Source organism: Octodon degus, unplaced genomic scaffold, assembly GCF_000260255.1.
Source record: "Octodon degus isolate 3935 unplaced genomic scaffold, OctDeg1.0 scaffold00052, whole genome shotgun sequence".
In the NCBI taxonomy this organism is placed as follows: domain Eukaryota; kingdom Metazoa; phylum Chordata; class Mammalia; order Rodentia; family Octodontidae; genus Octodon; species Octodon degus.
The window spans coordinates 1142922-1154500 of record NW_004524628.1 but is presented as its reverse complement, the minus strand read 5'-3'; the positions used below and the strand labels follow the sequence as shown (position 1 = coordinate 1154500).

At 39.6% G+C, this 11579-nt stretch overlaps 1 protein-coding gene across 1 annotated transcript in view; it reads left to right on the top strand.

Annotated features, from left to right (window-relative positions):
- The first annotated feature begins 5990 nt into the window (after positions 1–5990).
- Positions 5991–11579, top strand: part of LOC101560732 (interleukin 36 gamma) — a 23362-nt gene continuing 17773 nt past the window's right edge. The window contains exons 1-2 of the mRNA XM_023717357.1: positions 5991–6067; positions 8961–9013. Coding sequence (XP_023573125.1) covers positions 5991–6067; positions 8961–9013 — 130 coding nt within the window. The remainder of the gene's footprint in view (positions 6068–8960; positions 9014–11579) is intronic.

Below are 11579 nucleotides of genomic sequence, written 5' to 3'. Positions count from 1 at the left end.
CACAGTATCTTTGTAGTATAATTTCAAGCCAGGGATTGAGATTCCTCCTGCTTTGCTTTTGTTGCTTAGGATTGATTTTGCTCTTCTAGGTCTCTTCTGGTTCCAAATGGATTTTAGGAATGTTTTCTCTTCTTCTGTGAGGTATGTGCGTGGCATTTTGATTGAAATTGCAGTAAAGCCTGTAGAATTATTTTGGGAGTATGGTCATTTTAGCTATGTTGGTTCTTCTTATGTATGAGCAAGGAGTATATTTTCATTTTCTGATATCATTTTTTAAAAAAATTATGGAAAAAGTATATTAATAGAATAATAATACTTAATACATTATATGTTGCTATCTTTAAGGTAGTTACTCACAGTACAAGTTATGGGCATAAAAATTTCTCCAATCAATATTAGCACAAACCTTTCTTTTTAGTGAATTTATAGGAAGTAATATTATAACTGACTTGCATTTTCCCCTTTGTCCAGCTGTCCTTTTCCCTTTCACCCATCCTAGCTCCTTTTTCCTTTTCAATAATTTCTTTCTATTTTACAATATTTATAGTACATTTTAGACCTCACTTATTCTTTAAGTTTCTCACACCAGAGGGATGATATGATGTTTACACAGGTGAGTCTAACTTGTTTCACTTGTGAGTATGTTCTTACATTGCATCCACTTACCTAACAAAGTCTCAAGTTTATCCTTGTTTGTGGCTAAGTAGTAGTCCACTGTATAAAAATACCCTGTCTTTTCTATCAATTCCTCAGTTGATAGGCATTTGGGTTGTTTCCAAGATTTAGCTATTATAGATTGTGTTGCTATAAACATGGGTGAAATATATCACTGTAGTATGATGTTTTTAATTCTTTTGGAAAGACACCCAGAAAAGGAAGAGCTGGGTGGAATGGAACCTCTAATTCTTGTTTTTTCAGGAATAGCCACAGTGATTTCTATAGTGGTTGTACCAGTATACACTGCCAGAAACAGTGGAGAAGGTTTGCTTTTTTCTTCACAGCCCCCTCCAGCATTTGTTATTGGTTGATTTCTTTTCTTTCTTTCTTTCATTTTTTTTTACAAACAACAATTTATTTATTTATTACATTTTAAACCTTTTTTGACATAATTTTATTGATAAACAAACAGCAATGAGACAGTTTCAAATCAAATCGGTAGGACAGTTTCAATAATTAACACAGTGGATACATTCTTAGTGGTTAATTGCTGTACAAGATGTGGACTTGATATCCTATTGACAAACACCATTAGAACAAATCCTTCTATTCATTAAGAGAATGTAACTATATATCTATCCTAACCACTTTGAATACACAGATAGAAAATGGACATTCATCTGTATCCCCTTTTTTTGTTAAGTTCCATTATTTGAATATTATAGGTGTGTAAACTCAGCAAAATATTCTAAAAGAGTCCAGTAGCCCATAATAGTATTGGGTCTTCTGCTTAACTGCAATGTCAGAAATTGTTGACCCACGTCCCCAACAGCTCAACATAACAGCATGGCTTTACTTCTTATCTTTCGTTTTTATACTTTTCTGTTGGATGGTTAAGACCAAGGTAAAGCAGGACCTATGCAACAAGAGCTGTAGCTTTTGGGTCTGATAAGGTCAGTGAAATCCCCTCAGGATTTATCCTGAGATCTTGTACCTCAGATTGTAGAACCTTTGTGAGTGTCAGCCATGTGGATGAGTCACGGCCATTGCTTGGCCAATGCGTTCTCCGTGAAAGCCTGAAAGAATGTATTCTCTCCATGTGACTCTCCTTAGGCACACTCTACATCATCAATCACTTTCCTCTTTGGCTGCATAATCTCCTTGGTCAGAAAATTTGGGACACTACTGAGTTACATGACGTTACAGTACAAGTTCTCATATGTCCTGAGTCTTACTTGACCTTAGAAGACTAGGGCCAAAATGTTGGCTTACCTTGCAGCCCTGCTTTTTCTCTAATTTTGTCTTTATAGTGCTCTCCTACTTGCTGTGGAGCCTCGGATGAGGAAAGCCCTGGATTCCTCCCAAACCCATGTAAAGCTGGCTCTTCCAGACCTTGCACCGTTTCGTCTGTCCCACACCATTAGTTCCTTTCACCTGCTGGTTATAGGACAGAGGAAGTACCCTTGTCCTGCTGTAGGCCAAGGCTCCTCACCTGCTTGCCTTGCCTGGCCAAGACTGTTCTGTGAGTCACATGCCACAGGGATGCTTTCAGTTCTTGTGTGCATGGATAAGATGGGCTTTTGGTGACTACCAGACTGGGCCCTGGATGGTCCTAGCTCCTACCTCTGAGCAGAATTCTCCTTCATTGGCTCCCCAACTGACAGCAGTCCATTGTGATGGGACAGTTCTTCCCTCATATACTTTGGGATGTTGGCAATTTGAAGTGACACATTGCCCTCCCAAGTCTTTATACTTTTATCAGACTCCTATAAGAACAATGGAGGTAAGAAGGCAGGAGTTACTCCCCCATTTAACCAGTGAAGTAGAGGTGGAGTCCAAGCTTTGAGAGGGGGAAAGATGGACTAGAAAGGTTCTTTTCTCTTAGTTTTTAAACTTGGTTTCTCCAGAGGCAGCCTCTGGAAGAAGACACAAGGAAGGAATCTGTCCTTTAAAGCCAGCTGCTAACTAATATTTGTGTTTCTTCCTGGCTCACATTCCAGGATTGTGCTTCACCAGTATGGTGATACTCTCAGTAAGAAAGAAAAATCACAAACAAACAAACAAAAAACAGGGAGATAGTTCAGTGGAATAAGTGCTTGCCTGGCAAGCACAAGGTCCTGAGGTCAATCCCTGATACCACTAAAAAAAAAAAAAAAATCAACTAAATCACACGTACAGAAAATAGAACATAAAATATAAGAACAAGTTCTTTCAACCAAGGATAGGTATTGTTTACTGAAATATCAATTCTGCCTGCAGCTCACAAACTCTTAGCAAAATGGTCCTTTCCTCTTCAGCATAGGCATTCTGTAGCCAGCGTTGCAGGTGGATTAGCTGGGAGTGGTTGGGTTTTAGGAGACTCATCAATGCATTACTATTATGTAGTGTTTAACTAACACATCCGGGCAAGTTGTTTAAAGTACCTGAATCTCACTGCTTTCAGACAGAAGTTGTTCTAAAATCATGTTTTATGATTACAGCTCCATCAAGCCACTGCACGGCTTCTGGATTCTCTTCATTTGTTTGAAAGCATGTATTTTATGCATTCAATAGTTCATCAAGCTTGTCTTGTAGCATTTGCCTTCAGAGATCTCAGTCATTGCTACACATCACAGTTATTTTTGTCATTCCACCATGAAAGCTATACCTGAATTGTCCATACAAGTATTTTTTTTCTTTGAAAGTGGAAAGTTTTCTTCTTGCATCATTGGTCTCACTCAGACTGTAGTTTCCATACAGGTCTGGTTTTGTATGCGTTTGGTATAGGGTCTCACTACTCAGCTCCAACTCTAGTGATCCTCCAGTTTTCAGCCACCCCAGTGTTGGGATTACAGGTGTGCTCCACCACACTGAGGCTCTGTGGCTGGCTCAGTGCACCTGGGGGTGGAGCTGGTGAGGCATGTGGTGCTGGGCATCGAACCCTGGTCCCTGCGCTCACCTAAGCATGCTCTTAGTCTGCTGGGCTATCTCGCTGGCCCTGATTCTGCTTTTGTGTGAGGTGTTTTCAATATTGCTTGTACCATTCATTGATTGAGCTCCATTTGGACCTGTTGTAACCAGCCTCATAATGTACATTGTTGAGTCAGGCATGGTGGCCCATGCCTATAGTTTCAGCACTTGGGAGACTGAGGGAGGAGGAATACTTTGAGTTCAAGGCCAGCCTGGGCTATATGAATGAGTTTAAGGTCAGCTTGCACTACATAGTGGACCCTGCCTCAAAAACAAACAAACAAACAAACAAACAAACCCCATTTTTTCTTGTATTGCACTTCCATTCACATGGAGTTCTCCATTCTTCTGTTTCTTGCCTTTGTTGTCTATGGTAACCTTTAAATACAAACCATTTAATGCACACATTTAAATGAAAGCACTGGAAATATCAAGGGAAGAATCTGAATGTGAAATAAACATTTTGTTGAGATCCAAGATGGTGGTCAGCAGGAGGCTGATGAAGGACAACCCTCTGTATGATAAGGGGGCCTTTAGAATTGAAATCAACTTTCCAGCAGAGTATCCATTCAAACCACCAAAGGTCACATTTAAAACAAAGCTCTATCACCCAAACATTGATGAAAAAGGGCAAGTTTGCCTGCCAGTAATTAGTGCTGAGAACTGGAAGCCAGTGACCAAGCAACCCAGTCCTTCATAGCTCTGGTGAATGACCCCCAGCCTGAGCACTCGCCCTGGCCTGACCTAACTGAAGAATACTTAAGGACCGTAAAAAATTATGTAAGAATGCTGAAGAGTTTACAAAGAAATATGGGGAAAAGTGACCTGTGGACTAACATCTGTTTCAAATGATTCCATTAAGTGTGAGCAGAGACCCCGCGCAAGGCATGCAGACATCCCACAAAGCAGGACTCTGTTGAAAATTGACACATGCCACCACCTGGTGTTCACTTGTGGCAGTTACTAACTTTCTACTATTTTCTTAATCAAAAGTTATCTTGTACCCTGTAAAGAAAGGATTAAAAATTTCAGGTGTTCTAGTTCTGCTTTCTTAAAAATCACTGCTGCAATCCACTTCAGAAGCATGGGGTTTCTTTTCTTGTCCAAATTTGCCCCAAATCTTCAAGTTACATTTAGCCCATAAGGTTACACAAACGGTTGTGGTCCCCCTTCCTCCTGTGCGCTTGCAACTCTACGCTGTCGGCATTCGGTTTATCTTTCATGGATCACTTCCTAAGACTCAGGTCCCATCTTTTCTGCAAAGAAGAAATGGCTCTGGTGGTTTTTCTTTTCCCACGTCACACTGCCCTGCACGGGAGGTGGTTCAAATTCTGATGCTGGTCTATAACGTCCTTTTAAAAAAATTACAAACCAAGCCACCAATCTCCCGTCCAATCCCCCCAAAAAGCCCTGCAAAGGGAGGCCCACCCAGCTCTTCTGTAAAATTCTGGCTCATGTTTCCACAACAGTGCGGATTAGGTGGGCAAGCCCTGCTTTCTGTGTGTACCTGATTGAACTGCAGCCTTACCTGGCCTATGTAGGGAAACCCTCAGTGCCAGGTCTGGGAACTCCAGAGGGAGGGCTTACCAGCTGAGGACACTGCTTGTGAGATTTTGATGAATTTCTCACCGGAAAGGCTCCAGGAGCCAAGATTTGGCACCTTCCCCGCAGCCATGTTTGAAGATCCACTGATCAGCAGAGCAGAAACCAGAATATCCATTTCAAATTCCAAGCTCATCCATCCCTGATCTCCATCCGGAATGTGTCACACAGCTCTGCGACTCCTCTTTCCACAGCAACACCACGGGCTGCTCCCTGGGCACAGTTTGGCCCTCTGAGGGATTGGAATTGGGTGGACTTGGCTTTGTACCTGGCATCAGTCTGTGCCAGCGGGCCCCTTTCTTTCAGTGCAGCCAGTGGCCCCGCCCAGGAACAAGACAGCCTCTTCCCTTTGGACTTAGTCTTTGCAGAGTCGAGCTCCACTTCAATCTCACTCAGTAATCCTTTCAATGTGTTTTATACTGTTTTGAATGCCTTTTTTGCAGAAACAAAAATTTACCTGAGAGTCAAAAGAAAAAGAGATAAACATTTTATTGTAGAATGGATTATAGACTTTTTGTGTCTATCCATTTATAACTGTGTGTCTTGTTAATGTGATAAATTTTTTAGTTAAAATGTTACCCACTTTGCTGAAGTAAATAAGTAAATAATATTATTTATTTATTAAAAGACCCAAATGACACAAAATTAAGTAATTAAATACAGATTGAGTAATATGACTATAGGTTATGGCAAAGTCCTGCCTGTTGGTGCCAGACTTGAGCCCAGTGCTCCAACAGGCCCATAACAAGGTTGTGGTGTCCTGTAAGTGGTTATTCGGTGCTATGGCGCCCCCTGCTGACCTTGAGATGCACAGCTCTGTCTGCCGCAGTATAGAAAACCGGAAGGTGCTCTGCAGCAGGTCAGAGGTGAAGTGGCAGCCAGATGCCCTGGATAGCAGGACCTAGGAAGAGTCAAGGGCTGAGGATGGTGCTTTAAGGTGTATCTGATGAGCCAATGTTAGCGTTCAAGAAGCCATGCAGAGTGAGCAGGTGAGCAGTCAGACCGTACAGGGCTTGCAGACTCACTGTACAGCCTGGATTTGCTTTGTAAACAGCACGGATTTACTACAGAGGGCTTGGGGCAAGCACACCATGATTAGATATGTGGGTATCGAGTTTTCCTAACATCATCTGCTGAAGAGACTGTTCTTTTCTTATTGTGTGTTCTTGGCATCCTTGCTAGAGTCTTCCCTCTTGCTTGTCAGCACCAGGTGTTGCTATCCCAGATTGTTAATGATGGACTGACGCCTCTAGGTTTATTTATTAATTTTTGGCGGAACTGGGGTTTGAACACAGGCCCTTGTGTTTGCCAGGCAAGCACATATTCAACTGAGCTATCTCCCCAGCCCCGAGGTTGATTTTTTTTCTTTTCTTTCTTTTGTATTTAGTACAGGGTCTACAGGGTCTCACACCGTAGATCTGACTCATAGTGATCCGCCTGTGTTCAGCCTCCCAGGAGCTGGGATTACAGGCTCCTGCCTCCACACCCAGTCTCAATTGCCTTCTTAGTGCACCCCGGGGGGAAGGCCGGCTTGGCATGTGGGAGATCAAACCCCAATGCTGGGCTCTGCCTAAGCAGGTGCTTTAGTCCACTGCGCTATCTGGTCAGCCCCAAGATTGATTTCTTTTCTTTTAGTATTTTAAACTATTTTTTCTTTTAGTGCTTTAAAGATGTAGTTTTCTACTTGTACCGTTTCTAAAAAGAAACTTGTCATGCTTGTGTTTTGTGCTCTGTGTACAATGGGATTATTTTTAAGATTTTCTTTTTCATCAGTGGTTCTTAACATCTTGGTTATGATGCTCCTTGGTGTCAATTTCCCTCTTTCTCAGAGGTCATCATAATGGCTGTTATCCAGCATGTGAACCGATGTGGCTTTATTTATTTTGCCTGCTTTCTAAATTGCTTAATGTAGGTGGATATACCTGCTTCTAGTACTTCATTTTGGCTAGAAATGGACGAGGCCAACTGCCCTCTTATTTTTGCTGCCTGTTTCACTCAAGAGTCCACAGGTGATAAAGTTTAAGAGCATGAACCACAGCTACTAATCCTAGTAGCATTTACTCATGTATGTAATCCCTTCAGAGCCAGTAATTTTGACTTTTCGCAGAATTTTGAGAGGGATCATATAACACCCAAAACCTTTGTCAGGCTCATAGAAGTAATCAGCAAATGTCAGATATTGTTAATAATTAAGCAATTTTACATGATTGCTCTGTATATTCTTACCCTTTTAAAAGTCATGAAAATATATAGTATATGCTTTTATTTAAAAATTTTTACTTAAATCAGAGAGTCCTTTTCATTTGCTTTTTTATACTTTCCCAGTTTTTTTTTTTTTTTTCATTTGTGTGTCTGGTACAGGGTCTCACTGTGCAGCTCGGACTTGTACTGATCCTCCTGTTCTCAGCCTCCCCAGCTTGGGGACTACAGGCATGCGCTAGCACACCTGGACTCTGTCGCCAGCTCAGCATGTCCTGGGACCAGGGATTGATCCCTGGTCCCTGTGCTTTGTCTGCTAAGCTATCTCCCCAGCCTTTCCCAACTTTTTCAATTATTTTCTCATTAGTGCATGTGTGTAGTCCATTTTAGTGTGAGTGCTGTTGAGGCGAGCATATGTTTGTAGATCATATTCCTTGTGGAGAGTTGCTAACTGTCCATAACACATCTCAAGGGGGTGGGATATAGCTCAGTGGCACAAGTACTTGCCTAGCAAGCCCAAGGTTCCAAGTTCAATTCCTAGCACCAATCCCCATCCCTGCTTAAAAAAGAGAAACAACGGTCTCAATTGTTGTTGTTGTTGTTTAAATCACATTCCCCTTTCCTCCCTCCTCCATCTCTTGATCTCTTTCACTTTTGCAAAATATCTCTCTCTTTTCTTCCTATTATCTTATTTTGCTCTTTATTAGAAACCATATGTTATTCAAAAAAGTTTCTCCTTTCTGGCACAGAAGTACTGCACTGTGTATAACTACCATATTTTCTTTATGAATTCATCTGTTGATGAGCAGGCTATTTCCTAGTATTTAGCTATTGTGCACTGTGCCACTCTACTCATTGGCATGCATGTCTTGGTGTAACATGATATGTTTAACTCTTTTGGGAAAATAGCTAGAAGGGAAACATTTGAGCCAAGTGGAATTTCTAGTTTAAATTTTGAAGACTCTTTATACTAATGACCATAGTGCCTGCACTAGTTTATCTTCCTAGAAACAATGTAGAAGTACTTTCACCCCATGGCCTCTCCAGCATTTGTTATTATTTGATTTCTTGGTGGTAGCCATTCTTTCTGGGGTAAGATGGAATCTCAGTGTTGTTTGATTTGCATTTCCGTAATGGCCAGTGATGCTGAACAATTTTCCATGTGTTTGTAGGCCACTTGTACTTCCTCCGAGAAGTGTCTGCTTTTTTCAGTTGCCCATTTAAAAAATGTGGGTCTTTTATTTTGAGGCATCTAATTTTTTTGAATTCTTTATATAGTTTGGATATTAGTCTTCCATCTGAAGAATAACTGGCAAAGTTTTTCCCATCCTATAAGTTGTCTCTTCACTCTGATGGCTGTTTCTTTTGCAATACAGAAGCTCTTTAATTTGCTATGATCCCATTTGTTGATTCTTGATGTTATTTCCGGTGCAATTAGAGTTCTTTTTAGACTGTCCTTGCTTATACCAATGTCACCAAAAGTGTCAACTATTTTATCTTTCTGAAGGTTAAGTCTTTCTGTTTTAACATCTTTTAGCCATTTTTCATTTTAGTGGTGTAGTGCATGATCAGAGATATGGATCTAGTTTTAATCTTATGTTTGTGGGTAACCAGTTTTACTAGCATCCTTTATTTATATATATTTTGATGTTAAAAGAGAGATAAAGGATTTTTATTTAATATAGTCTAGAGTTATTTTAAGTTTAATATTAAAGTAGACATAAGGGTAAGGATTTACTTAATTACTTCTAAATTTAGGACAATATTTTTAAAATTAATTTTATTGAGAAAGAAAGAGCAATGAGACAGTTTCAAAATAGGTTAATAGGGCAGTTACAATAATTACTACATTGCATATTGTTGTCTTCATAGTAGTTATTCATAGTACAAGATGCAATGAGGAGAACTTTTTTTTTAAGAAGAAAGATTTGTATTAATAGTGTTTGGCATCATTTATTACAGAAACTATCTTTTCTCCAGTGTATGTTTTTGTTCTATTTGTTAAAGACAAGAAAGATGAATGTGTGTGGGAATTGTTTCTGCATCCTTTACTCTGTTCCATTGGCTTACATGTCTGCCCTTTACCATGTTGCTAGTTTTGTTTTTTTTTTTTTTTTTACCAGCACTGAAACTTAGGATGTTGCGCTTGCCAGGCAGGCGATTATGCCACTGAGTTGTCTCCCTGGGCCCTCACATGGCTGTTTTTATCACTAAAGCTTTGTGGTATAACTTGAAGTCAGGTATTATGATACAGGCTGTTTGCTCTTATTACCCATGATCTCCTTTACCATTCTGGGTTCTCTTCGGGTTCCATGTGAATTTGAAGATTGTTTTCTCCAGTGCCTTGAGGAATGCTGTTGGTATTTTGCTTAGGATTGTGTTAAATCTGAATAGCAGTTTTGAAGTATGGCCATTTTGACAATACTGGTTCTGCCTATCCAGGAACTGAGGATATCTTTCAATTTTCTGATATCTGCTTTGATCTTCCTTTGTATCTTTCATTTCCTTAGTTGAGTTAGTTTCAAGTATTTAATTTTTATTGCTGCTATTGTGGATATTGTTTTCCTAATTTATTTTTCAGTGAGTTTGTTATTTGTGTAGAGAGAGGCTGTTGATTTTTGTACTTGGTTTGTATCGTGCTACATTACTGAATTTGATTATTGCTTCTGGAGTGTTTTGGTACAAGCTTTTGGGTATTTTATATAGATCATACCATGTGCAAATAATGAGAGTTTGACTTCTTTCTGGCCTGTACATGTTGCTTTTATTTTTTTCTCTAGCCTGATTGCCCTGACTACTGTTTTGAGGATTATGTTGAGCAAGAGGAAGACAATGGGCAATTGTTGTCTGGGTCCTGATTTTAGAGGGAAGGCTTTCAGTTTCCCCAATTTAATATGATGTTAGCAGTAGGTTTTTCATACATAACTTTTATTAGATAGAGATAAAGTCTTTTTATACCTATTTTCTTTAGAGTTAGTATTATGAATGGATGTTAAATTTTGTCAAAGGATTTTTATACATCTGTTTAGATAATCCTGCATCCTTTGTTTTTGGTTTTGTGTATGGGATGTACCATATTTATTGATTTGTGTAGATAAAATAATCTTTGCATCCCTGGGGTGCAGACTGCTTGGTCATGATATAGCAACTTTTTGATGACTTGCTGCACTTGGTTTGCCAATATGTGATTGAGAATTTTTGCATCTATGTTCATTAAAGAGACTGGCCTATGTTTCTCTTTTATGGTTGGATCTTTGTTGGGTTTTGGAATCAGGGTAACGTTAGCTTCCAGGAATAGCTTTGGGAGTATGCCTTCACTTTCATTTTTCATTAAAGAGTTTGAGGAGTACTGGACTTAGATCACCTATGAGGTTCTTGTAGAATTTAGCAGCAAATGCATTGTGATTCAGAATTTTCTTAGTTGTTGGTTTTTATTATTGCTTCAATTTCATTGCCTATTATTGGATTACTCATGGTTTTTAAATCTTTTTGGTTCAGTTTTGTTAATTCATATGTATCCATTTTGTTTGTCTTTCTTTCTTTCTTTTTTTTGGTGGAACTGGGGATTGAACTCAGGCCCTTGTGCTTGCCAGGGAAGCGCTTATTCCACTGAGCCATCTCCCCAGCCCCTTATCCATTTTGTTTGAATTCTTTAATCTATCAGAATACAAGTTTGTGATATAATTGCTAATAATCTTCTCAACTTCTTCAGTGACCATTGTGACTTCACCTTTTCCATTTCTATTGTATTGATTTGGATCTTTGTTTTCCTTTTTTAAAGTAGTATTGGCTAAGGGTTGCTCTATTTTGCTCATTCTTTCAAAGAACCAGCTCCTTGATCCTTTGATCCTATGTACTTTTTTGGTCTTGATTTTACAGGTTTCTGTACTGATCTTTAAAGTTTCCTTCCTGTACTACTGGTAGTTGGATTTATGTTGATTTTGTTTTTCTAGGATTCTGAGGTGTATCACTGGGCAATTAATTTGAGTTGCTCTGTTTTTTTCTATGTGGGTAGTCATAGCGCTGACATGGTGGCAGCAGTTAGGTGGGCTATTGATTATGTTTTTGAAGGGCATTGGGCCCTGGGAATTCGGAAACATAGTTCTAGTATCAGAGATGATGAATAATAATGATGGCAGTATTCTCAGTGGGGAGAACTATCTATTTTCAAC